This window comes from Echiichthys vipera, assembly GCF_963691815.1.
Source record: "Echiichthys vipera genome assembly, chromosome: 10".
NCBI classification, from domain to species: domain Eukaryota; kingdom Metazoa; phylum Chordata; class Actinopteri; order Perciformes; family Trachinidae; genus Echiichthys; species Echiichthys vipera.
In genome coordinates this window covers 5,876,490-5,903,542 of record NC_139835.1, presented here as the reverse complement: position 1 = coordinate 5,903,542, position 27,053 = coordinate 5,876,490, and the positions used below count along the sequence as shown (strand labels likewise).

General features: G+C 40.5%; 1 protein-coding gene across 1 annotated transcript in view; it reads left to right on the top strand.

Moving 5' to 3' along the window:
* Window positions 1-26,646, top strand: part of LOC310953134 (G-protein coupled receptor 39-like) — a gene marked incomplete at both ends in the record, with an annotated part of 39,376 nt that extends 12,730 nt beyond the window's left edge. Inside the window, one exon of the mRNA XM_083922072.1 lies at window positions 26,144-26,646. Within this exon, the coding sequence (XP_083778198.1) occupies window positions 26,144-26,646 (503 nt within the window). The remainder of the gene's footprint in view (window positions 1-26,143) is intronic.
* Between the last annotated feature and the right edge of the window lie 407 nt (window positions 26,647-27,053).

Sequence of the window (27,053 nt, the reverse complement as noted above, 5' to 3'; positions counted from 1 at the left end):
CATTGGTAATGTAATATTGATTAGTTCAGCTGAATTTAGAAAATAAAAAATTATAGACAAAAATATAAGCATGAATTTGCACCAGTGCTAATATTTAAATACTGTTATGTTGTTACCTAATCATGGTGCTTATACCTGATATTCACGTTCCCCCCCCCCATAACATTTTTTTTAAGAGCAGATATTGAGCAGCCTTTACAGGTGAAGTTGCAGCTGACGAGATAAACCTTTACCGACTTTTGGATCACAGACTGCAGCAATGTTACCAGCCTTAGCACAGCACGCAGCACCGAAACCTTGAGGAGAGATTAGATGGGTGACTTACTGACTCACTCGCAGCACATAACTCACAGTGGGAGACTCATCAGGCTCACACATTCTTGTACAGTGATCAGTATTTCAGGATACAATTAAAGCATTTCATGGCACATTCATAAAACTTCAAGGCTTCAAGGCAGCAGGTACAGGGTGTCTTAATCTAAGAAGAGAAGCACCGACTTAAATCAAACCTCAGGTCAAGAGTGGCCGAGGCCCAGTTCACATCAATTCATTTCAAATCAATGATGAATAAATCAAAAAGGACTTCTTGGATCAGCTAATGGAAAAAGTATGCCCATTGGTATGATAATATTGGGGTATAGATGTATATTGGATATGTATTGATATATTGTATCTAGAAGGCGCAGACCGCTCCATCTGCCTCCCCGTCAGCTCCACTAAGTTTGAGCTAGATTTATGCAAATGTATGCTCTTATGTGTATTTTGGAGAAATTAGTTATGCTTTTTGTCGTTGACATTGCACTATGATGACATGAGTCGCTCATTAGATAAAGAAATCGACTCTCCAGTCTCCTGATAGTTTTCAAATGTAAACATCACAGTAAACACAGAGGAAAAGGTAGAGAAGATTAACTCCAGCTAGCAAAACTCTGCGGCAATCTCAATCTCTCACATCGGAGAGGGCACCGAGGCATTAAACACCAGCTGTGATGTTTGGATCTTCGGGCATCCTTTTGGCCAGTGTGCAGGCGTAGGATAATGACATGGACGGCCTCCTTCGGTTTCCATTGTGGTGTCCTTTCGCTGAGACTCGGCTGAATCCTGGCGTGACAGAGTGACTCTTTTTCTGTGTGCTGATCTAACGGCCACAATACCATACCATATATACTTTTCGTGTACAAACCCCATAGCAACATGTCCACAGAGAGAAGATGGATAGCACTGTGTTTGCGACAGAGTTAATGAAACAGAAAATAAGGCAGAAGTGCTAACAAACAGAATATTACCAACAGCTTAAACTACTGTTGGATTTTGAGGTTGGGATTGATGAGGTTCTTTCGACTTTCCAAGTCGGAAAACTCACTTCAGGGGGTGTTCTAGTTGAAATTTCCGATTGGGAACTCCGACTTTCTAGTTCAAATGATGAACGATCCCAGCTGACATCGGATGTGAGACGGGGTCCACCCTGGACAGGACGCCAGTCTATCACAGGGCACATAGAGACAAACAGAGACAGACAACCATTCACACCTACGGGCTATTTAGAGTCATCAATGAACCTAACACCTGCATGTCTTTGGACTGTGGGAGGAAACCGGAGAACCCGGAGAGAAACCACGCAGACACGGGTAGAACATGCAAACTCCACACAGAAGGGCCCCAGCCGGTATACGAACCAGTGAAAGTCATGAGTGAGAAACTGGAATTGGCAACCGGTAAGAAATTTCAAGTCTTCAGCTCCAACTCTTCAAGAATCTATCACAGCACTCCTGAAGTTGGGAAACTGCTTTTTTCCCTAATGAGAGGCCTTTGTGATGTTGGATGTTGCTGGGGGTGAGGCTGCAGGCACAGCAGGGAGCAAGTGGGTTGGAGGAGCTTTTTAATGTCCTGGGGAAAGCAGCGCTTTCAAGAGCTTAGCCTCATTAAAAAAACAAAAAAGCATCTACCTTAAATGCAATTAAAAATCAGGAGACGACAGCCAAGGAAATGCTCTTTAGGATGACTGATGGATCAGAGTAACATGTCATTTTTGCTAAAGACTATTTTCTTTCTTTCTTATTTGTTGTAATGGCTCTCGTGTTGCAACAATGTGTGCATGATCACCAGGGTGCTGCTGCCCCACAGTTGTGCATACAGTTACAGTATGTCCTTATTTTAGCAGTGATTTTGACAGGAACGATTCACTGGGAACACATTTTAACAACAACAGACAATTATGTAATGACTTATTTCCCACTAAGATAAGATGAGATAAGATAAAATAACATAAGATAACAAGACTTTACAAGGGGTGGCTCATAGTGTTGGACCCACAGAGAACGATCATCAACTCTGCTGTTCTGCTCAGCTCTACAGAGCCTTTGTAGCCTCGGCACACTAATTAGTCTAGAACCTACAACCTGGACCTGGTCTGATTATTTTTTGATTTCCAAGAGCTGTTATTAACATCGCAGACCAAAATGCCTCAGGACACAATTGTGTATTGCAAGAATAATCAGAGTAATGAAACGTGACCTGCAACCGATCACAGCAACAAAACGATGTGAAACTGAACAAGTTGGGGTGGGGTTTGTTCCATTCCGAGGCAGGACAAAAATTGCAGCTAAGACGCAAACTTTCTCAAATTGCAGCAAAACACGGTTAAATGTGTTTCTGAAGACATTTGAGGTGAGGAATAGTATAGTTATGTAATAGAGTAACATAATATTGATTCATATTTGATCAGTGCTGTCTAGTTTGACAGTTTGATCTGGTAAGCTGTGCTGGGTGGAGAACGCTGGTTACGTTAATGCTCCTCCGTCAGTTGTTGTCTTAAACCTGCTCCACATGAGATAACGGTTGGGCTCTGCTTCCCCTGGATCTGTCTGAATGGGAGAGGTGCCAGATGTACAGTACCTGCCAGAGCAAATGAAACATGAGCTTGGCAGATTTGACTGGTTTCCAGGCGTGATCCTTTGAGCTCAATGAGCTAACCTTTTAGCTAATTGTTTTGGTTTTTCCAGTCTTCCAACTGTGCTCACATCAGTCTGGTTTGCAGCTGCGCCAGGTAGCCGTTGTTGGCTAAAAAGCTCTAAAACCCTCTGAACACTCCATTTGCCAGCAACAAGCAACAAGCAGTTAGAGCTGATGACTATTTTAGGAACTGGAGGCCAAGACGGAGCTAATGAGTATTGAGTATTGAATAGTGGACACCCTGCGGCCGTCTAATTCTGCGGCGAAGTGCGGCCGAATGAAAGTTGGGATTAGCTAAACGTTTAGCTTTGACGTTCGGCCAAAGAATACACAGCCAATCAGTAACAGAGTCCTGTGACATGTTGACCTATGTTGCAAAGAATTTCTTCCCACCTGAAACACATGAACACGCCTCACGACTCCCAATGTTACTCTATAACTGCTGGAGGTGGAAGTAGCCAAATGTTGGTTAACACATAAGCCATGACAACTCCATCCATCCATCTTCAACCGCTTGTCGGGGTTCCGGGGGGCTGGAGCCGATCCCAGCTGACATCGTGCATGAGGCGGGGTCCACCCTGGACAGGATGCCAGTCTATCACAGGGCACATTACAGACAAACAGAGACAGACAACCATTCAGAGTCATATTCACACCTACTGGCAATTTAGAGTCATCAATTAACGTAACACCTGCGGGGGAAGCTGGAAAAACCCAGGGAGAACCCACGCAGACACGATTGACAACATGCTGACTCCACACAGAAGGGCCCCAGCCACCACCGTGATAACTCAATATTGTTAACATGCTTTTATAAAAAAAAATCTATTACGAAAACCTGTTAAAATAAGGTCCTCTCTGCTATCTCCTGATATCTTTCTTTGAGATTACCAATTTGGACAGTCTAAGCTAATAATAGTCAGCACAGCACTCATTTTTGGACATTCTTTTAAACTAATACTTTGTAAATACTGAACATCCTGCATCATCAGTTGAGACTCACATTTCAAATACTCTATGGTTAGAGATGGAGTACCAGTCTGGTGGTAGCTAACAGAGTTGCCCCCTAATGCGGCTGACAGTGATATACTGAAGTATTAACATGGTCTCATTATTAAACACCAGCTGGCAGTTAACAATTCAGCATGCACAATGCCACGACCCTGAAACTGAATGAGCTAAATTCATCCATCTTTCATCTGTGCTTTCTCTACTGTGACATGTCGAAAAGTGAACAAAGCTGATTAAAATGAACATTTGGAGCTTTTTTTACTAAGCATCTTCACTTTTCAGCCTTTATCAGAGAAGTTCATTTTTGTTTTTTGTTTTCACATTACCATTGTCCTTATCTGCTATCAGCAGTCCGACATCATATCCTGAAGGTACAACGCAGTGAATGTTTTGGAACAAGTCACAGAAGTAATGAGCTGTCGTCATGATTACAGTATTTGCAGTGGAAATACAGCTGTTATGCTCCTGTCGTGTGGCACTCACTGCGACAAAGACACAAGGCTGAAACATATTGATTATTTCTGCTGATTTGCGTCATTGCTTAAAGAATTTTACATTTGCAACACACACGTCTGGAATTAAACTCTTTAGTCTTGATTGGTCATAAGATTGGTAATGCTGCAGTCACAGCCGGTTTGTTAATACTGTCCTACAGCATCACATCGCTCTCATTAGAGACTGAACAGTAATTACCAAATTCATCCCTTAATGATTTTCTAACCAAACAGTCATAAAACTGGAGTGTTGAAGAGGATGTGACTGGATGAAATTAACAGTTTGCATGGATTACTTTAACCTTTCTTAGCACCAAAAACTCTGGAAAGAAAGAAAAATGAGTCCTTCACAAGAAGGTTAAAAGGCACGTCACATTATTACTGGACAGAGATAACAGATGGCCAGCTGTACTTGTGCAAGAACAAACCCAGCCCTGGTAAACCGTGAGCAATCATTAAATAGATCAGCGTATGCTGTAATCAGTACTTGTGGTTGTCCTTGTACTGTTCATTTGTGACGGTAAACGGAGATAATGTGCGTTCAGTCAGTGGAATTAACACAGTCTTCTCAGATAGGACTGTCAATGCCAAAGGTACACCTGTAGACTACATCCTCAGCAGGTACAGGGCCAATACATATAAAACCCCACTTTCTTTCATCTCATGATCAACATATTCTAATCGACAGGTTCATATGATATCTTACAAAAAGTTACAAAAGATGACGTTCTATTTAACACTGTGAAATGGCGACCAGTATTGGACCGCGACGGTTAAGATCAGGCAACCGTCAGGGACGGTTAGGGTTAATTCAATTCAAAAAACTTTATTTGTCCCCGGGGGGCAATTCAGGGCATACAGAGCAGCACACGACAGTGCAACTATACAAAAACATTTTAACCTATCAACAAGAATAAAGTGTAAAAGTAGAATAAGTGTCAGGATGTTAGTGTGTTAGTACAGCTTAGAATCAAGTCACAAAAGACATCAAAAAGATTTTAAAAAGATGACATGGTTTGGCTTAGTGGGGACATGAACACTGGTGGCCCAGGTGAAAGGCCAAACCGGCCTCCATACGTGGAGTTTAGCGGTCTTATACTACAAGTACGTCACCTGATGTCCTTCTTCGCTCCGGACCTAATTTCTACAATAATAAATGTGTGGATTACTCATGAGTTACAGTGCTACTGAACTACTTAAGTACTGGTTATACAGTATGTACCAACAGATTCAGCCTGATCTGCTTGTGACTGTTTCGTACTCAGCCCGTCTGGAGTCATACGGTAGAAATGAATATTGGTGTTGCAATCTGTGCAATCTGTGTACTTTATTCAATTCAATTCAATTTTATTTATAGTGCCAAATCCTAACAAAAGTTATCTCAGGACACTTTACAGAGTAGGTAAAGACCACACTCTTTATGATTTACATAGACCCAAATGTTCCCCCGTAGAGTACGGTGGCAACGAAAACCTTCCCTATAACAGGCAGAACGTGGAACAGACCCAGCTCTGTGGAGGACTGACATCTGTCTGCACCGGTTGGGGAGGAAGAAAGGGAGAGAGAAAGAGAGAAAAGACGGACAGATGGACAGAGAGAGACAAAGACAGAGAGACAGACACTTGGTGAGAGAGAGAGAGCAGAGATCTGTGTGAGTCAGAGCTCGTGAAGAAACATGTGATCGATCATGCTTCATAAATACAGTTCATTTAGCTACCACTACTTAAACTCTAAAGTAAACTGCTGAAATGTTATGTCGAAGTTATTCTCCTGCTGTTTTTGGCAGTTACCAAACAGCTTCAGGGGCATTGCCACCTGCCTCTGGACTGGAGGAGCTCTGACCCTGATTTGCTTGATTTATGATCCAACCAACAGAGCTGCTGTAAATGAAAGTTATCTCGATTTCTTTCCAATACAAGAAGCTTGAAATGAAAGTGTACATGGGGCCTTAGACTTTCAGAATATTCATCTGGTATTCATAGTAAAAGTGGGGAGTTACCATTCGGCTAAACAAGGTTTCCAAGATATGTAATGCAGTATTTCAGTGTCGAATCAGCTTAATGACAGGACAGACTAACAAGTGATGTTGGAACTATAGCAAAATAATACAAATGTTCACAATCATTCCTTTTATTCTAAGGAGATTCTCATGTTTTATCATTCCCAGGAGTGCATCATGGATGAGCACTCTTCCGTGCATGTACAGCTTGTTGATCTGTGTGCTTCTTTCATTCAAGTGGTACTTTAATGATTTAGTATTGCACTTCCAGAAAGATAGGAGACATGATGAGAGACAGAAAAAAAATAAAAATGGTCAAAATCGAAGCAGCAGAGACAGACATGAATTAATAATAATACTAATAAAGTTGAGTTGAGAAGTAGAGGATTACCAGTTTGTTTTTCCCCTCACTCCCTTTTCTTCATCCTCCCTAGGTGTATTAATAATCCATATAAGATGGCACTATTAGCACACCTATTGTTTCTGTGCTCACAGAGATGTAATAAAGTCTGGAATGACGAACAGAGAGCAGACTCTTCCATAAAGTCAGCTATAGTATTGCCAAGTTGAAGAAAAGAAAGCGTAAACTGAAACATTGTGTTCAGCCTGCTCTTTGTTCCTCAAGTATTGTAGTGACACGCTCATTTAATCAGGGTAAAACCAACATCTGCTTCAGTCTGGGACCCTCTCCAGCATTACCGTGATTGATGCAGGCTTATGTGAGGTGTGGTGAATAGGGATGTGATGCAATGATTACACACCGAGCAGCACTCTTTTAATTGAATTCATGGAAAGTATTCAAATTCAGTGAAGTGTTATTGAGAGCTTAAGTACTTCCTGCTGGTTCTGGTCCTGAGTTAGATATGCAGAACACTTTCCTGACGTCTTGATTTGTCTCGGCCTCCTGACTATAGTTATCTGTCTCAGTAGTTTTGCTGTTTGGTGTGTTGTTGCTAACAATTTAATAAAGCTCACACCACCAGGGTAAAAATAAGGATATTAGAGTCAGAGCACACGATATTATTATATTGTCAGTTACAGTAGCAGCTACATTTTTTTGGTTTCCAAAGTGGAGCCCGACAGAAAATGTTTGGGAGCATTACAAGAAGTAAACTAACGTCATCATTACTGTGAAATACACATGTCATAGTGGACAAATATTTTCTTAAAGTGTAATTCCGTTGTAAAATCTTCCCATGGTCTTTTTTGGCAATTACACTCATCAAATAAGCCATCGAGACAGTTTTTTTTACAGTAATTAATGTAATGTAATGTGGCTAACATTGATTAGCTCGGGGCAGTATGGTGAAGGCATTCGAACGTCTTTTTTAACCACTAGTACTGCTGAAAATAACAGCAAACCTCTGCAGCAGCATGAGAAGAGTCCCTACACATAAAACAAAGCATCAACAACGTAGTTAGTGAACCCAGAGTTTATTCAAAGAGTGTTTTAAAGACTTACCTACTGGCCCCTGTACCAGCTCCTCTCATAGTAAAGTCCATTACAGTGGATTACCAAAGTCAATCCAAAAGGAAGGAGCCATGTACAGTAGCTGTAAGATACAAACTCAACAACTAACCCCGACCAAGTATTTTTATTGCCTAAAGTGAAGTATTCCTATTCCACATCAACATGTTTAACTGTTTCATAACATACTGTAAATCAGAATGGTGAACAGTTACGGTCATGTGATTAAACCACCTGAAACCTGTTTCACAACATTAAAAAAGACTGGTCAACAGCACTACTGCACTTTGAAACCCATTTTTTGGGAAAAGTTCCTTTTCTACAGGAACTAGTTCAGTGTATAGTTCATAGTTCATAATTCAAAATTTTGAAAGAAGTTCACAGTTCCAAAAATGAACTAGTTATTGCCACAGCCCATATAGAACCACAGACAGCAATTATTTTATCAGTTATAACTTTTAACTGATGACACCTTTTTTTACCCAGAAGCTGCGGCTGGGAGATGACCGCGGAGCCCCTGCTGAACGCACTTAATGGGATTTGGGTGGAGGATCTGTCTTGATTGTCTTTTGATTTTCGATTTGCTTGCACAGACCTTGAAATGCTGCGATAGCTTCAGTTCAATGTCCCGTTTCAGGTTTGCTGTGGATGTGACTGAAGTGCGGATTTTCTTTTTGAAAGCCAGTGGGAAAAGTTTGCACAGAAGTGTAAGGTTTTGCTAATCCTCACCGAACTTGTCATAAAACTTATTTAAACGAGAATAAGACGCCTCCTTGCTGCTGTCGCCTTCATACTGTTTTTGTTTTGATGATGTATGCGGTGGTGCAATACTGGTGGCTGGTGTTGCCAGATTGGGATTTTTCCGCTTCATGTTAAGGCCAGTTTAGTGTGTTTTAGCCTGGGTTTCACAGTAACCAAAATGAACAAGTTCACAGTAACGTTCAATAGGCAGAATACAGCACGTTCAGTTCACGTTCGCCCAAAACATGAACTAGCTCATGAACTATCGTTCAATGATCGCGTTCAGGCACAACACTGTCGGTGAGCTTGCGCTATGCCCAACGCAGCATGCTGGAGATGTAACAAAGTGGCAACTCGTAGACTTTAAATTCACCCAGGTTTCTAAAGACTCAAAATGAAGCGTAATGTAGGCTGTGACGGCAGCCACCAGTCACTCACAGCTGCATCCTTTATAATGCAGAGCCTTAATATCATTTAAATGGGTGAGTTATATAAAAATGTACCTCGTGTACAGTTGTCATGAACGGGGAATTAATTATTGAGGCTAAACCGTTTCTTTTACTAGGCTGTAAAATTGGGCATTTTAACATGGGGGTCTATGGAGATTGCCTCATGTAGCCATTTGATGAACTGCAGTTCTTGGCACTTGCGCGTTGGCTTCATTTTTCAGCATCGGAGGTTGCCACTTGTAGCGACCGACAATGTGTGTGTCTGTGTTGAGACTCTGACTGATCTCAGAACTCATGGGAAATCCGATGTCGACACAGCTGTGATGAACAACTTCATCACAGGATTAGCCGGTCCATCTGTTACTGTACACATCCATCTATACATGAGATTACTTATCACTGCCTGACATGTGGGTGCAGTTATGCTGAAGAACTGCCAGCAGCGCTATACAATCTTGGCACATACAACATCCTCATAGCATTGTTGCTGGTGTAGGCCTCTGCTGATGGATCACACCATAGTTGAGCAATATACGGCAGCAGACAGCGAACAGATACACCTTCACAGACGTTTACACGTGAGAGGACGAGTACAAAGAGCAAGTGTAATACCATAATATATAATTTACGACATTGTTGATAAGTACTCTTGTCATCCGGGACCAATATATTTGACCTCACTGCTCGTTTCAAGAGCACCTCCACTCAAGTAGAACTGTGGGCAAACAGATCTTCTGTCCTCTTCGCGTCTAATTATCTTTGTGTTATATGTTCAACATTAAATCGTATGTCTGAGGCAGCACCATAATGAGGGCTTATACACAACAGATGTTGTAGAACAGTTGTGCAGGCAGAAAATATGACTACATCTGCATACATAAATAGATTCATTATGAGATAACAAAACCACCGCCACCAGATGTTTTACACGCATTTAGCAGCCGACATAATACCCTTCCAAACCCCGTTAATGAAATAAGAGCTGTTTAACCTGCACGCTGGGAAAGTCAAATGAAAACAAATTTAATTTGATATATAGTTAGTCCTTCAGCAAGGCACACATTTTATGAACAGCTTTTGCATGACTGATCTGATCAAAAGCCTTTCAAGCAATAGAGAACACATTTTTATGCCCTGGTTTCCATATTGTTTGAGTTTCAACCTATCCGAGGTGGCAGAGGAAGCTGTTGTAGTAACACTGTTGAACAAAGATTATGTGGTGGTTAGCACTGTCGCCTCACAGCGAGAGGGTTCCTGGTTCGAATCCGTCTGTGTGGAGTTTACATGTTCTCCCCGTGTGTCCGGCTTCCTTCCACAGTCCAAAGACATGCACGTGTTAGGTTCATTGATGACTCTAAATTGCCCATAGGTGTGAATGTTTGTCTGTCTCTGTTTGTCTCTATGTGTCAGACCTGTGATAGACTGGCGTCCTGTCCAGGGTGTACCCCGCCTCACGATGTCAGCTGGGATCGGCTCCAGCCCCCTGGGACCCCGATAGGGACAAGCGGTTGAAGATGGATGGATGGATGGATGGATGTTGTGCAAACAACATAATTTCAACACAAATGTTGACATTATATATAGAAAAAATTGATCTGCATCAGAATTAAAGCACAGCTCTGCTCAGGAACATCTGTGCATATTCAATAGCCCATGTCCTAGATGACAAACCAGAGCAGGATTGTCCGTCAACTGACACCCACATCTCCACATCTCCTCTAAAATAACTGGATTACACCCGCTGTGAAAAACATTCCTCTGTGACTCACTTAAATTATTTAAGTGCTTTAATGACTGAGAATCTTAATTAATTAATTAGCTTTCAGATGAATTTGTTCCCACTGAATTTCAGCCAGTCAACATTACTGTGAGCAGTAGTACTAGTCAGTTCTTTCTCCGTTGGCGTTGGTGGATGAAATCACGCTCTTTGTGCCTGACAGACTCATCAATGACTTTAGATTTTCACCAGTCTGAGAAGCTTTTGTGGATAACGAGTAATGAAGCCAATTGAGTTGTTAATAGCAGAAAGGAACTTTAATTGACCTTTTGTTGCAATCCCTCTTGGTGCTTTAATTTAATCTCCATGGGTGTTTGCCGTGAAGGACAGCACAAGTTATACCAGAAAATGTTAGTGAATTATCAGACGATGTTCGACTATTTGAGAGTAAGGATGTTTTTTTTAATTGGTACTATCTGAGTTGGCCTATGAGTTAAACCCACCCATCTGGCACCTCCAAAACTCATTATTATGCAGCGGAAAAGCCAAAATTCCAATCTACAAAAAGCTCCTTTATTCTCTCTGCGGGTGTAAATCATCCACGGTGCTTCTGTCTCCTCTCCTCTGATAGTGTGTGTGGGTTCAAGGGATATTTGTCCTCGCTGTCGCCGGCTTTGAAAATGTTTGCCTTGATCACAGGCTGTTTATTTTCCACAGGACAGACTTTCAGCACTTATCCAATGTCTGAGGAGAAAATCTTAGCAGATCAATGAGATGGCTGTTAGATCATTTACTTATTTCAGACAGAGACCTTTTCTTTTAGTTTCATTTCCTTCACCAGTAGCCCAAAGAGGCGGTTTGTATTTTTTTTCACTCCACTGTTAGGTCATTAAACACATAGGCTTATGCTGTTTATGATGTACTTTAATATGACAAAATGTAAAGCTAATGTAAATGTTGAAAAAAAGTTTATTAGTAATATGAATATACAATAAAAACAAAGCAAAAACCATTTTCCCCTTAAATCACATAAAAAAATTAATTATTTTTATTATCTTTCAACTCCTTAGTTTTACAGTTATTCTTGGCTCACATTTAATAATGTATCTTTATTGCCATTATCTCCATCACATATTACAAATTTCCTACTGCTTAAATGGTGTGTGTTTGTGTGTGTGTGTGTGTGTGTGTGTGTGTGTGTGTTTGTGTGTGTGTGTGTGTGTGTGTTTGTGATTGAGAAATTAGTGGATTTTATGGCTCGCTCACTTTAACTGAAACACTGTAGCTGGAAAGCGAACGCAGACAGCATATTTTAATGGATCATCACATTATGCAAAAAGAAGGCATTAAATGACACACATATACAAAATGAAGATGTTATGAAGACAGAAGCATGTTGTCTGGGACCTTCCAAGTGCCTGTGAACCTTTAAACCTAACTTTGTCTGTGTTAGCTTCCTGGCTAATATGTTTTAGCTATACTGTTACAATATGCAGTATATTGATTATTGATTATATTATTTTTATGCACTGGCGGAGGTGGATTTATGATGAAAGTTAACTTTCGGTAACCAACTAAAAGGCTGCTGACGCACGCAGTGCAACGTTTAAGCTAAACTTATGTCGGAAACTCCATTTCTATTTATTCCTTTCCATACGTTGAAATTGCAGCGATGGACGAAGAACAGCTGATCGTGAAGTTAAAATGATTAATTATCTTAACCAAACCTCCCCATTTCACTGTAAAACCTAAATAAATGTGTTGTTGTAGCTTAACAGGCCAGATAAAAGTAGAGCCAGAGGAGGCCGCTCCGTTATATATTTTTCACAATGAGGGGAAGATCTGAGGGCCGTCTGTCAGGTTGTCAGATTATAACGCTGAGGACAATCTACTCTAACTACATTATTCAATCCTGTTTGTAACCAGTACTTATAACATCATCTTCACTTGACATGAACATGAGTGTTGAGAGGTTAAGCTGAACATGTACTATGCTGACTGTTCGCAGAGCGGCTGCTGCAACACCGGCTCCATCAGGCGTGAGAGCAGTGCCATAGTGGTGCGAATGTGCACTGCAGAGCCGCTGAATAAATGTTGTTCATGGTGCTGCTGCTAGACCGCCTCGTTAGATGCATGCATGCAAGTGTCAGTCTTTTTTTGAAAGGCTGAACGCCAACAAATGTGGATTGAATCAGAATATTGTGTTGACAAAAATGTGTTGTGCATGTTGGAAATGATTCTGTCTCTTTCTAAATTATTCGTTTTTTGCTTTTGGATATGTTTGAATCACACGAGTTGGAAACAATCGCAGCCACAACTTTTTTATCTTTTATTTGCGTGTAGCATTTGGCAACCAGCAAGCAGCCTACAAGTGACTAGACTTCACTCATTTAATCATTTAGCATGCCTGCTGAAATAAGTGTCACTGCATGTGTGTGTGTGTGTGTGTGTGTGTGTGTGTGTGTGTGGGGCAGCTGTGGGGGGACAGGCCGTGATAGTTTGACGCTCGCTTGCTGTTAGGACACTGCGTCACTGTGCTAAGTCACCAACGTTTTCAGTTAAGCGAGCTAGCTACACAGTCGATTTGATTGCTCCACTCATGTCTCACCTCAAACACACACACACACACACACACACACACACACACACACACACACACACACACACACACACACACTAGACCAACTTCTCTGAAAACCTTTTAATAAGCTACATAATCTACATAGTGTGCTTCAGAGAGTTAATAGTACGTGGTCGGCTCATACTACAGTAAATCCTGTACTTACGCAGACTGAAATTAACACTTGAGGGTAAAATCAGTCGCATAATCACACAGCAAACAAGTGAAGAAGCTCATTCTTTAACTTTCCCCTCACCATGCATTCCTATGCTCTCTCCTTCATTAACACGTTATTTTGGCATTGTTATAGATTCAATACATAGGCCTACTTTAAATCAATATACAATCAAATCGGACCGACAAGATTGAGTCTTCAGTGAGGCTGTATCTATAAATACTGTAGGAAAATATTTCACTTCTCTTGATTATTCACTTTATATCAACGGAGCCAATTCCAATCATGGCACTGAAGGGCACCGGTGATGTGGTAATGCCCTCTATTTGAAAAGTTCCTCCCTGAGTTAAGAAATACATTTTGCATTCACACAAGCCCTGCTGAAAATGCTTCCTAAAGAGACCAGTTTTCAAAGTGATCATTTTAGAATGTGCTGTTGAATATTTCATTTCACTCATCAGGTTTGCACCCAGGCTTCAGAGGGAGTTTTACCTTGCCATCATGTCTTGGAGTTGTCATGCTGTTAATTGGTTCCATGTTTCTATACTTCAGTTTTTTTTATTTTTTTATCCTGGTTTCTTAGAAAAATAGGTCCGAATAAGGAACACTGCTCTGACCTGGGCGATGCCTGTGATGTGTAGTTGACAGTAATTATTCCAGTTAGAAGGTGACTTCTGTTGAAGTGCAGTGTCGAGAGCTAATTTCAAGTTTGTGTCTTTGATAAACTAAACAATAAAAGTCACCCTGTTTTGCTAGTGAATGTTTTTAATGTGAAGCAGCCGCTGTAGGAAACGTACAGTAATACAGCTCTGATAAGACTGTTGGAGAGTGCTGTGTACGCCCATAGAATGTATAAAAAATGTACATCGCCTCTCCGTTGAGGTCCGTTCCCTCAACTTGATCCAATCTTCTGTGGCACTCGCCATCTTGTCCGTCTCCTCCTCATTTCCTCTGACCAAAAAAGGGCATTGATGTGACGTTGGGGGAGGGAGATACATCCATCAACATATACCTAATTAGCCCCATTAGCACCACTGCCCAGGGGCTAGACTAACAGCACACGCTACTAGATAAACGGGGGTGGCAGGGATTTTCTATTCTGTAAAGGGAGCACGAGTTTTTTTTCAGGAGCGGGACAGGAGTGAAAATCCACTCCCTTGCCTCTCTCTAGCGGAGAACACACCGGCTCTTGGAGTCAAGTGCAGGGATACAGTCTATGGATTAAAACTGATATTCAACACAGTCCCATGCTCATAGACTGTTAAGACCGACTGTCATGGTCCGAATCCTCCCGCTGCTCCAGAATAGCATCTAGTGTATGTGTCATAGATAGCAGGCTGTATTGCAAGTCATGGTGCAAGTGCGGCTATTTAATCAGCATAACAGAGCTAATGTTAACACGGTGTGTTCCTAAACCATCTGTTTGTTCAGTTGATCGAAGAGCAAACCACCTTGTCACTTATGGAAACACCACCACAGGAATGACCACAGTCCAGGTCGAGATGAAGGTGTTAGCATGCCAATAATGCTAATCCTGACAACTAGCCTCCAAGGAGAAGTGAGGGCCAGAGGCTGGCTGTCACTCAAGAGGCCACGCCCCTTATTATTCATAGCCTTTAACCTCCAATAAAATAAAAATTAGCCTGGTACAACCCCCCCCCCCCCTCAGTGTTGTCATGGAGATATGACCTAAACATACAGACTAGAAAGTTTTTTATTGTCCCAGGCCTTAATCAGGTTTAATGATGCTGTGAAAACGGTCTGTTTAACATGGGGGTCAATGAGAAACTGCTCTATTATGAAACATGGTGGACACTCAGAGAACTGCAGTGTTTGGCATTTCTGCATTGGATCAACCAGGAAATCTGAGGTTGGGGCTTGTGTACGCCACATAGACTGTATAATATATGGACTCCATGACGTCACCCATAGAGAGCCAAAGTGAAGCTAAAAGTAGGTGGCCTTCATTGGCTCCAGGCGTTGCCATCTTGGTAGTGCCTGACTCCTGGCTAATCCCAAAATGGTCAAAGAGGTGGAGCGTGGTGGATCTGAGGCAGCCCGAATGAGGCCTGGATTAAAGCTACAAAGGTAACAAAGGCTAACAAGCCAGGCTAAAAAGCTAGCTAAATTACCTTGCTGAGAGGACATCGTGGGCAGCAGCCTGGAGACTGCAGTTCTTAGTGGCTGTAGTTACTCGTTTCAGCCGGCAGGAGGCTAGCAGCAGCTCTGGGGCTAACCTGTGTACGGCAGCAACACATCAGTGTGGGGGGGATTAAAATGTATTTGTTTCGACAGCCCTATGCAAGATTATTACCTTGAGTTTAACTGTTGAGAGACAGAAATTCTATAATTTATACAAATAAAATATTACTAGAATTTCACTTACCGAAAGAAAACTGTTTCTCAAATGGTCTTTTAGTCCAGTAGCCATTATTTGTCCGATATTTGCATGAAAGTTTCCCCAAAAGGCACCAGTACATGTAGCTACCAACAACACAAACGGTCAGTGACACTTAGCAGAGCAGAGAGCTAGCAGCTAATGTTAGCCACGAGTGAAGGCAGCCAAAGCAGCCAGGCCTTGATTATGCAGAACTTTAATCCTTAATATAACTCAAACAGGTAAGTTACAAAAAAACAAACACATGACAACAAAAACTAGGGAGAGAACGGGGATACTAGCTATACAGATCAAAAGCGTTTCTGGTACTAGGCTGTAAACATGTTTGTTTCTGCTATAAAATTGGCCATTTTCTCATGGAGGTCTATGCGGAATGATTCACTTTGGACTGGCTTCATTTCTCAGACCCAGACATTGTTTGGTACTGCACTGTAGAACTAAATAGCACAATCACACACTCCTATTTCAGCAAAAACAGACAATTAATTCTTCCAATAATCTGGTTTAATTGCTTTCTAATTAGTAGATAGTTATATTTTGCAGGGAGATGGTAAGTCTGTGTGTGTGTGTGTGTGTGTGTGTGTGTGTGTGTGTGTGTGTGTGTGTGTGTGTGTGTGTGTGTGTGTGTGTGTGTGTGTGTGTTAGTGTGCGTGTGTGTGTGTGTGTGTGTGTGTGTGTGTGTGTCAGAGAGCCTAGGGACATCACTGATGATGTCAGTGACTTATTCAGCATAACAAGAGTGGAGTTATAATGATAATATTTTAAATGAATCAACAACATAGGTCTGGCGTGAACACACACTTTCACAGGTGCATACACTCCTCTCCGCAGGGACGTTACCAATCCGCGCTGACTCACTGGCAATTTTCCAGATGAGCAGCCAGACTGTGATCAATGAGCCGACGTGGCAGGTAGAACTAGACTGAAAGAGAGATTCCATCTTCTAGAAAGATACTGCCGTTTCATACATGATCCGTTGCCTTGAATGGAGTTAGACCACTAATAATAAAAGACAGCTTTGTTTGTAAATCAGAAACAAGCTGCATCATCTCGCTTTCATTTTAGTGGAAAAAAAGTTTGAACTATGCAGGTTTTAAACAGCAAACCTAACTGGCAAAATGACTCATTACTTGTACTTTTTTACTTTTATTGAAACTGGATCAGAGTTAGATCAGCGTGTAATATTGATAAAATCTTTATAAGAGATTAAAGGATGGCAAGTTTTCGTCAAGACCACTGGGATTTTTAAAAGCTGCAATGTTCCAGCACCAAAGTTACCAGCTAGGCCCGGGGCAAAAATAAGCCCTGGGCCCATTGTAGTGCATATTACCAAACATATTTGCAATTAAATGATCAAGTATTAGGCAGCAGGGAATGAATTAGCAACATTTATGATAATCAGGAGTCATTTAAATCACTTTATCGAGCAAAAGTGGAAAATAAAAACATTTGCTGATTCCGGCTTTCTTATATAAGACTTTATGGTTTTTCTCTCGCTATATATAATAGTAAATCAAATATAATTGGGTTCTAGACTTTCGGTTTTGAAAGAGTAAGCGATTGGGAGGTGCCATCTTGAGATTCGGTATATTCAAATTGAAATGACCTCAAACTAATTGCCACGTAGTGAACCCAGGGGCCTTTGTGGGCCCTGAAATGTTGTAGTCCTGAGGCAGTTCCCTGCTTTTCCCACCTGGTAATCCAGCCTTGTCACAGGGCAGAAGGAAGGACAGGTGACATACTGTCTGCTAATAACTTGTTAGCAAAGTTTCTTATTATACCCAGCGGACATGTAACATCCGAGTTGCCTTTCTGGGCACTTGACACAGCTCTGGTTTCATCTCCAGTAACTTTTGTAAAAATTGTGTTCATATACTATATATACTTTTGTAAAAATTATGTTCATATACTATATATACTTTGCTGCGACAAATATGTTTTGAAAGCAATGCAATGCTGCTCGGATTCATTTTTTATCATCATAATTATGAAACATTAGCCATGTCTCCATTAAGAGAATTTGAATCAGTCGTTTGAAATGTTGCCAACTGGTTTGGAGGGAATAAGCTAGGCTACAACGTAGTTTTGATCCGAAGTTGGTGCTATAGCGAGCATACGAAGTAAAGTTGAAGTTGGTTTATTTGAATTTTGCTGTTTCAATACAGTTTTTCTAATGCGATACTTCAAAAACATGTTAAAATACGTAAATGGAAACGAAGCTATTGTTCATTTATTGTGTCTGGCAGTACGTTGAATACTAAACGTCACTGCAAAAATATTCCCTAAATTTAATATATGTTCCTTCATACCAACTGGTAATAATGAATACATGATAAAAAAAAACAAATTATGGTGGTTATATTTGGTCTTGGTTCAATATTGAAAAGTCAACAGTAACTTATTTTATTAACATTTCATTAAAACCACAACCTTCCACCAACCAGAATCAAAGGGCTTTTGTTGCATCATCACACAAAGGACATGGGCATCTTGGTTGTTTTTTTTGTTTGGATTTTGATTAAATCTTATATTTTCACACACAACCATCTCTAGGGTTTACAGAGAATGGTCCCAAAAAGAGGAAAGATCCAGTGAGCGGCAGTTCTGTGGGTGCAAATGTCTTGTTTTAGCCAGAGGTCAGAGGAGAATGGCCAGACTGGTTGGAGCTGATAGAAAGGCAACAGGAACTCAAATCTCCACTGGTTCCAACAGAGGAATGCAGGAGAGCATCTGTGAACACACAACACCACCTACTTTCTACAGAGAGGGAACAGCAGCAGAAGACCACACTGACACTTTATTAAGCACCAGGTGCACCTAATAAAGTGGCCGCTGAGTGTATATCAGAACACATTTTCAATGACCACTCACTGTACAACCTCCTACATATTACATGGATGTTGGGGTCCACTGGACCTGGGGCTCGTAAATGTGAATAATGTGTGTGATTGTGATTGATTTTGGAAGAGAGAGTATCTATTGATGATGTAGAGGAAGAGGTTCCAGGATGTCTGAAAACTCAGAGTCTGACAGTGACTTTGCAGAAGACTATGAGATTGATCATCAGCTAGTTCCAAAACGAAGAGGAGCCACAGGACCAGTATTTGCACTTATATTCATAAATATAATCTAACAAAGGGAAAGGGTAAATATGAACCATATATGCTGTTTATAAAGCTTGTGATTGGGATGAAGTAAACATCTGTTGAGGGTTTTAACGTAAAATTGTTTGATTGTGTTGAATTAAAAACACAAAAATGCAGAACACTGGGTATAGCTGTAGGAGCAACCGGTTACACATGATGTTAGGTCCTTCGGTTCAGTATTTTTCTGAAATACCGTAGAGTTTAAAGATAAAAAAATAATGCAGATTTCAAATTGAAAACTCAACCTTTCCTGATGGTACCTGCTCTCATGTACGTTTTTAAAATGCCAGAGCACAGTGCATTATCCACTGCCTTCAATTGGAGTGTCCTCTTTAGTCTAATCAGTGATCCTTTAAATGCTGGAACACAATGTGACTCATGTTTGGTCGGTGCAGTCTGACGACTGATTTGATGGAAGCGCATGTGAACAAAGCTTAATTCAAAGTTCCCCCTGATTGTCAAGGATATGACATTGTTAAAAAGTCAAATCTGCCAACAGGTCGTTTTTCACCAGCAAGCACATTTTACTGGCTCTAATAGGATTTTATAGCTCCTCTGCAAACTATTTTTTATGAAATGCACAATAACAAATTAATGTTGATACTTCATTGCCACAACTTCCACTCTAGCTGTAAATGTCTCTGAAACGCCATGAAAGCTTTTTAATGAAAAGCATCATACATCTTGACAACCTTGGACACGGCTGTTTTTTCCCCCTCCTTTGTCTTTCATTTCATTTCTGTCTCTCTCCGTGTCTTTTATCTTTGTATTCCCGGCTCGCTCGTTTTCCCATTTTGTTCCCTTCTCCTCATGACTCGTTTCCATCTTAATGTTCACCCCCTTTCTCTGTCTCACAAACTTTCATTTGACTCTGTCAGTAACGGGTATGGATGTCCTTCCCCTCTAAATTGCATTATCATCAATGACTTTTTATTTGATCCATTTGAGTTGACGTGGCACCTTACTGAACAACACAATGAAGGGAATTGTTTTTATTGTGTTAGACTTTTCTGTTTCTTCAGTACTGGGTTTCAATGGAGAGTTTTATCTTTTTAAAGAAATTTTCACCCACTGCGCAATCTGACATATTTTCAATGTAATTTTTACGTCCAATTTGGGTCCACTAAAGGGGTTGTTTTGTAACGCCAATGTTGAAGTTCATGGGACCTCCATGTAAGGGGCTATTTATAGTCCAAATGGGGTCGTTTGTGGACGTCTTTTCAACATCAAATTTAGACTAATTTTAGACTACTTCTATAATAATAATAATAATGATATGGCTCTTTTCTAGGGTCATGGAGCTTACTTAAAGCACTCTTACAGGGTTTCAGCTCCAGTTTCATTTCTGTACCAGTTCATTTTCCTGTATCTCAGCAGCTAGTTTGAACAGGAAATGCATTACACATTTGTATTCATCCAGTATCACCTGTCACCTCCAATCAAATGGAGTAAAGTTCTACACGTACACAAATAAATCACAATTCAATACCCTCATTTCTTTATTCAAAAAGAAATTGCTCTGAATAGCATCATAATGGCAGCAGACATATCATCATAGGCTACCAAATATTAATCACAAAGGTCCTCCTCTTTGCTGTCAAAGAGCTGTCAGTCACAACAGGCCATTCATCTTCATGTATAACAACAGGCTCTTTGCTGCTAGCAGAGGCGCTAACATTAGCTTGTTGCTCCTGACCTGCATTTTCTGGCTCAGTAGTATTTGATGTCAGGGAGTTCTGTCTTAATAAGGTGGACAGGCTACCATGAAATTATATTCCACAAATTGCATTTTCAAATAAAAAAACAGATAAATGTAAATATATGCAGAAATAATTTGATTTGAATATTCAAAATAAACTAAACGAAGAAAATCAGGACAATGTAAAATAACAAAAAAGAAATCATGTACATTTCCTGCACATTGATGTCATTGATGTCATTGATGTCCAAATGAAAAAAATTACCCAGTTCAAAGGCCAAATGATGAACGTCAATATGACGTCCAAGTTGGGTCTTGGTTGGACGTCCAAATAGTGAACCTAGTTTGGACATAGAATAGATGTCCAGAATTGGCCATGTTGTTCATTACTGTGGTTTGATGGTGCTTGAATCATATACACAATATATACATATACGTACATATATATGTATGTATATGTATGTGTGTATATAATTAGAAAGAATTATAAAATCTTGACATGTCAGTCTGTTTTATGGAGAAACTGTCAAGGTCTATACCTGGGCTTTAAATAAGATTAGGTTTATATTTTCATACATGTCACAAAGAACACAGAAAGTGTCATACAGAAAATAATAATATACAACTTTTTCCCTTTTGCTAATGTATGTTCAGTATCATATGTATTGGCTAGCTACTTAACCATTAGGTGAGTTCAATGACTAAATGCCAATGCCAGGTGTACTGATGACAGCTATGATAACAGTGTGTTTTCTCTACGTAATAAGAGTCCACCCTGAGCTGGAGGGTTCACGTGTCTTTGCTAGTTTTGTATCAAAGTTGTTCCCCCGTCGAATAGTGTTTCACATATTAGACAGTGATTGGTTTTTCTAAGTTTCAAGTTCAAGTTCACTTTTATTTATATAGCAAGGTTAAAAAGACCAGTCATCCAAAGTGCTTCACAGAACAGAGACAAAAACAACAGGAAAACATGCATATAATCACACATACACACAAATGCGTGTAGCACCTGCACATATACAAACATATGCGCATACATACACATACGCATACGTGCACGGCTACAGTAGTCATAAACAACAGTGCAATATTATGTAAAATGCACATAGACATTTGAAACAAAAACTAGGCTTGATTAGAAGTCCCTGTGGATCTGAAGGCCAACCAGAAAAAAGTGTTTTTAAAGCACACTTAAACCTCTCCGTGGATCCCGCATGTCTAACATGTAATGGCTACCTGTTCAAGAGTTTGGGAGCAGCCAGAGAGAAGGTACCATCACCCTTGGTATTCAGTTTTGATCTAGGTACATCCAGCAACAACTCACTGGATGATTTTAGACCTCTTGCTGGATTACAGACTTGTATGAGTTCAGTCAGATATAGAGGAGCCAAACCAGTTAAAATCTTTAAAACAATTAATAACACTTTTAAATCAATCCTAAAGCTGATGGGAAGCCAGTGGAGGGAGGCGCGCACTGGGGTAATGTGTTGACATTTTTAAGTGCCAGTTAAAAGGTGAGCAGCTGCGTTCTGTACCTGCAGGCGGCAGAACGAGCTCTGATCAAGACCAACATATGAAGAATTACAATAATCAAGCCTGCATGATATAAAGGCATGGATGACTCTTTCCAGGTTATTAAAACATAAATATTGCTTGACTTAGCCCAACTACACCGAAAAGCTCCTGTCAGTCAAGTACAACCTAATCAGCATGAGGGCTGATCCTTTAATATCCACATGTTGCTCCAAACGGACGGCACGGTGGTGTGGTGGTTAGCACTGTCGCCTCACAGCAAGAGGGTTCCTGGTTTCATTAGCACTGCTGCACATTCTGAGTCTAGGGTTACACAAATGTCATTAAAAACTTTAAGCAGGGCAGTTTCACAACTATGACGTGGTCTAAAACCAGATTGAAATTTAGTGCACAGAAATCTCCTCATTCAGGAGAGGAATGTAAAAACACCTCTCTAGTGACAAAATGTGCTTATTTACCAGTCGGTATAGTTAGTGTCAGAGGACAGAAACAGAAGTAATACATTTTTTGAGTGGAGGGGGACTTTAAGGACACAGAAGATAATGATATTCAGTTTAAGTCACACTGAACCTAAAAAGATGTGTCTGTGTTCAGATGACTGAGTTGTGACTCTGAACTCCCAGAGGTATGAACTTTGACATAAATTGGCTCAATGAGACAGTAAGGGTCAAATGTCCTTAATACCCTTCACAAGCTTTGTGTTCCAGCAACTGCTGCTCCAACTGCTTACTGTGTTGATAAGCGGCCAAATCAATGGTTCAAATTAAAATAACTAGAACCCAGATGCTTTTAGAACACCAACATGCAGGTATCTCTTTCATCCCCAGCAGTATCTTTGCCTTACATCTCCCTTTCCCTGCCTGGCCCTCGAGTTTACTGCGTATCTCTGCTCTAAGTAAAGTCAGGGGATCACCAAAGTCATGGATACATCCTCTAGGGGTTATGAATAATGAAATAAAGTCATGGTAATCCATCAGTTGTTGAGATATTTCAGTCTGGACCAAAGTGGTGGACCGACTGACGTTGCCATTCATAAAGCCATGCCACTAACATGGATAAATAATAAATCTGCCATGACTACTTACCTGCAACTTATTTCTTGGTTTGCAAATGTGGTAGGTCTATTTATACTGATTAAAGAAGCACACTTTTTCATGCAGGCTACAAGACAGTTTTCAGGTGACAGTATTTCCTGTATTTATTGTACTTTTGAGACATAAAACAGTTCAGAAAGTATGAAAATACGTCACTTAAATGCACTTTAAGCTACTAAAATCTCCAAATCCCCACAACATGACTGAAGACATATCCATGGCGTCAGTAATACTATGGCCCTGAACTGTCTCTTACATCTTTGAGAAAAACAAGCTCAGACATGGGCTGTAGTGATTTGAGATTAGCATTAAGTGAGAGTCACTACTTCCAACTTAGTTAAAGGCACCTGAACCCAAATCTATGTGTAGGGGCCGATCACTAATAATCAACACTAGCAGATAAATCTGGTTTACATATAAACAAACCTAAAGAGGGATTTTAACCACCTACATTTGACTCTTTATTAGGAGAGCCCTTCAAATGTGTTTTCTTCTTTCCTTAGATGACAGTGGGATAAATAATTCCCTCAGCAGATGCCGTATAAATAAATGTGTTGATATCTGTGTTCCGCTGCTGGATGTGATGTCTCGAGCCAGATCATTTTTTATAAATGTTGAAAGGCTGTTTGGTCAAAGCGTAATTACCATTAGAAACACTGCAGGGGAAATGGATAAACACCAGATTAGAGAATGCATATGTTTTAGTCCTCCCAAAGAGTGAGCACATGACTCAGCCAATGAGATCAGTCAGTGGGCCGGTTGAGCAGTCACAGATGCCGTCCGGCGTCCTGGAGGTCATTGCACTGGGTTTCACTTTAGTGAATCAGTGGCAAACAATGCATCATGTACTCAAAGGCGTATATGCACATGGGCTACTGTTAGAAATAGAAATGAATTAGGTGGAAGAAAACATTGGCAGGTGATGAGCCTGATTTTATGAGTGATGCTGTCTGACTCACAGGGCTCTGACACTTTGGTGATAGAGGAGAACAGTCTGATGTCAAGACTTCACAATAAACGGCTGTCATTGTGCAGAAGGTTCTGGGAGTTCATACACCTATTAAAGATTAAACCAGGAAAACCCTTTGGTGAACTGATGGCCAATATGATAAATAATGATGGTCAGTGATACTGGGAAAAGGGCCAAATAGACCTTGGCAGCCAACCACCAGTTTTCTGATAACATGAGACGTGACTTAAGCAGTACATTTAGAATTCATTGTGTGGTGACCGTTACTACCAGCCCTCAAACTGCAGCTCTACTCCCAGAAGTTTGTTCTCATTGACTCACAAAGCACCAAATGGACTGCGGGTGTGAACAGGTCATACACTTCTGCCTGTTTGCTGAACATATGTTACAACTACAGCATAACTGTAACCACCCAAATAAAATCTTGTTTTTTCTTGTATCATTTTCTTACATGAATAGTAACTTGCAGAGACTTAGATGAGAAGATCGATACCCCTCTCGTGTTTGTACACTGAATAAGACGACTTTTAAGGTTGTGCAACTTGTTGCTGCTCATGGGGGAATTGTTGGGTCTCTGTAAGTCATGTATAAGTGTGTTCTTGATCTTCTCTATATGTAAAGAGTCTTGAGATAACGTTTGTTATGATTTGGCACTATGAAAAAAATTGAATTGAAATGAATTGAATTGAATATGAAGCTACAGCCAGAAGATTTGAGTTTAGCTTAGCATAAAGACTAAAAACCAAAAGCTCAATAACAAATGTGTTATTTCTTGTTTGTTTAATCTACAAACATCAAGTTGTATTAGCCTGGCTCTGTTGCCTGGTAATGTCTCAGTGACAACAACACTTCAGGAAGTCACTGTACCCAGCCAAGAAACAATCAGACCCGGTGTTGGGTAGTAACTGATAACAGATTACAAAACATAGGTACCTACAGTATAATCAGCCCAGATTACATTAAAAAGAAATACAGTATATGCATTGTCAAGGACAATTTGATTACATTTTTTATAATGTTTTTAAAATAAAGCTTTTTTTTTTTTTCATGATACCAATTCTAAATGCTGAATCCGTACAGTATATCAAAGTAAGTTAATTCCCTCAGGTTGCCAGTTTTTTCAAATTGTGACTTAAAGTTCCTGTCCATCACAGAGTGAGTTAAAACAATGGTAATTGATCATGTGACCCACTAATGAAAGCACTTGTTTCCTTTTTGCTGAGTTTAACAATATCTGTGTCTGTGGAGACATCAGCGGGCTAGATGTAAATAAGCATGTTAGTGATCTTGCTGACAGCAGTTGGTCTGTCAACAGTTATGTTGCGTTCACTAGTAATCGGAAATCACTGACCATCGTGAATGTGTTTCAATAAAGTTGACAAAAGAGCACAAAAATAAATAAATAAATAGAATAGAATAGAATATACACAGTACAACTGTTTTTGTAAGGATAGTTTGATTTGATTTCAACTGGTCATGCTGAAAATGCAAAAGGAATTGTATTTGCATGGAAATGTTTTGATTTTGAAGTAATCTAAAAGTAATCCCAGAGTATTCAGATACATTACATTTATTTTATAATCCAATGGGTTATGTTACTAATCCCAAAATCCAGTGACTGACTACAATCCAAAGTAATTTGACCCCATTCTGACTTTCTTTCTGACTTTTCCTCAGGTCTCATCGTTGGGTCCTTGATGGTGTGCTGGCTTCCAAACCAGATTCGTCGTCTCATGATGGCTGCCGTGCCAAAGTCCCGCTGGACTACTTCCTACTTCCGGAGCTATGTCACTCTCCACCCCGTGGCCGACAGCTTCTTCTACCTCAGCTCCGTCCTCAACCCGTTCCTATACAACCTCTCCTCCAGACAGTTCAGGGAGGTTTTTGTCCAGGTGCTGCGGTGCCGCCTCACCATCGAACACATCAACAAGCGTAACGTGCGGAGCTCCCACGCTGCCTCTGCGCGCTCCCTCCAGCCCCTGCTGATAAAGTCGTTTCGTCGCGGCAGGGCAAACCGCTCCACTGTTGCACAAGAGAAAACTCCTCCCACCTTCACAACCTTTCAGAGTCAAAGTGACTCAGGAGTGGCTTCAATTACTCAAACGTCTCTCAGCCTGACTGAAGAGTCTGATTTAACTCTCAAAACAAAGACAGATGGACCATCAGAGACAGAAGTATAATGTGCGGTACACTTTAATGCAACAGAGTGAACAGTAAAAACAAATCAAGGATGCTTGCGCTGTGCCATCAGAAACCAATATAGAGATATTTCTTATACACAGTAAACACAGTACCAAGTGGAAATCAGGAATTCATAAGAGTCACACTCAATTGGCACAATTTGGCACAATAGCAAGCTTTATGGGTCTGCGAAGTGTGAAATTGTTATCAAGTCAGAAGATTACTACACAAAAGCTTAAATATTCAGTTGAGCATGAAGACCCAACAGCTTGCGTTTAAGGTACCCAGTGGAGTTTTTGACCACTAGTGCTATGGAGCACTGTTTTGGTTCCCATGTTTGCATCCCATAGGCACACAACGACACATATTATAACATTAATAAACACACAGGTGAGACATTTTATTT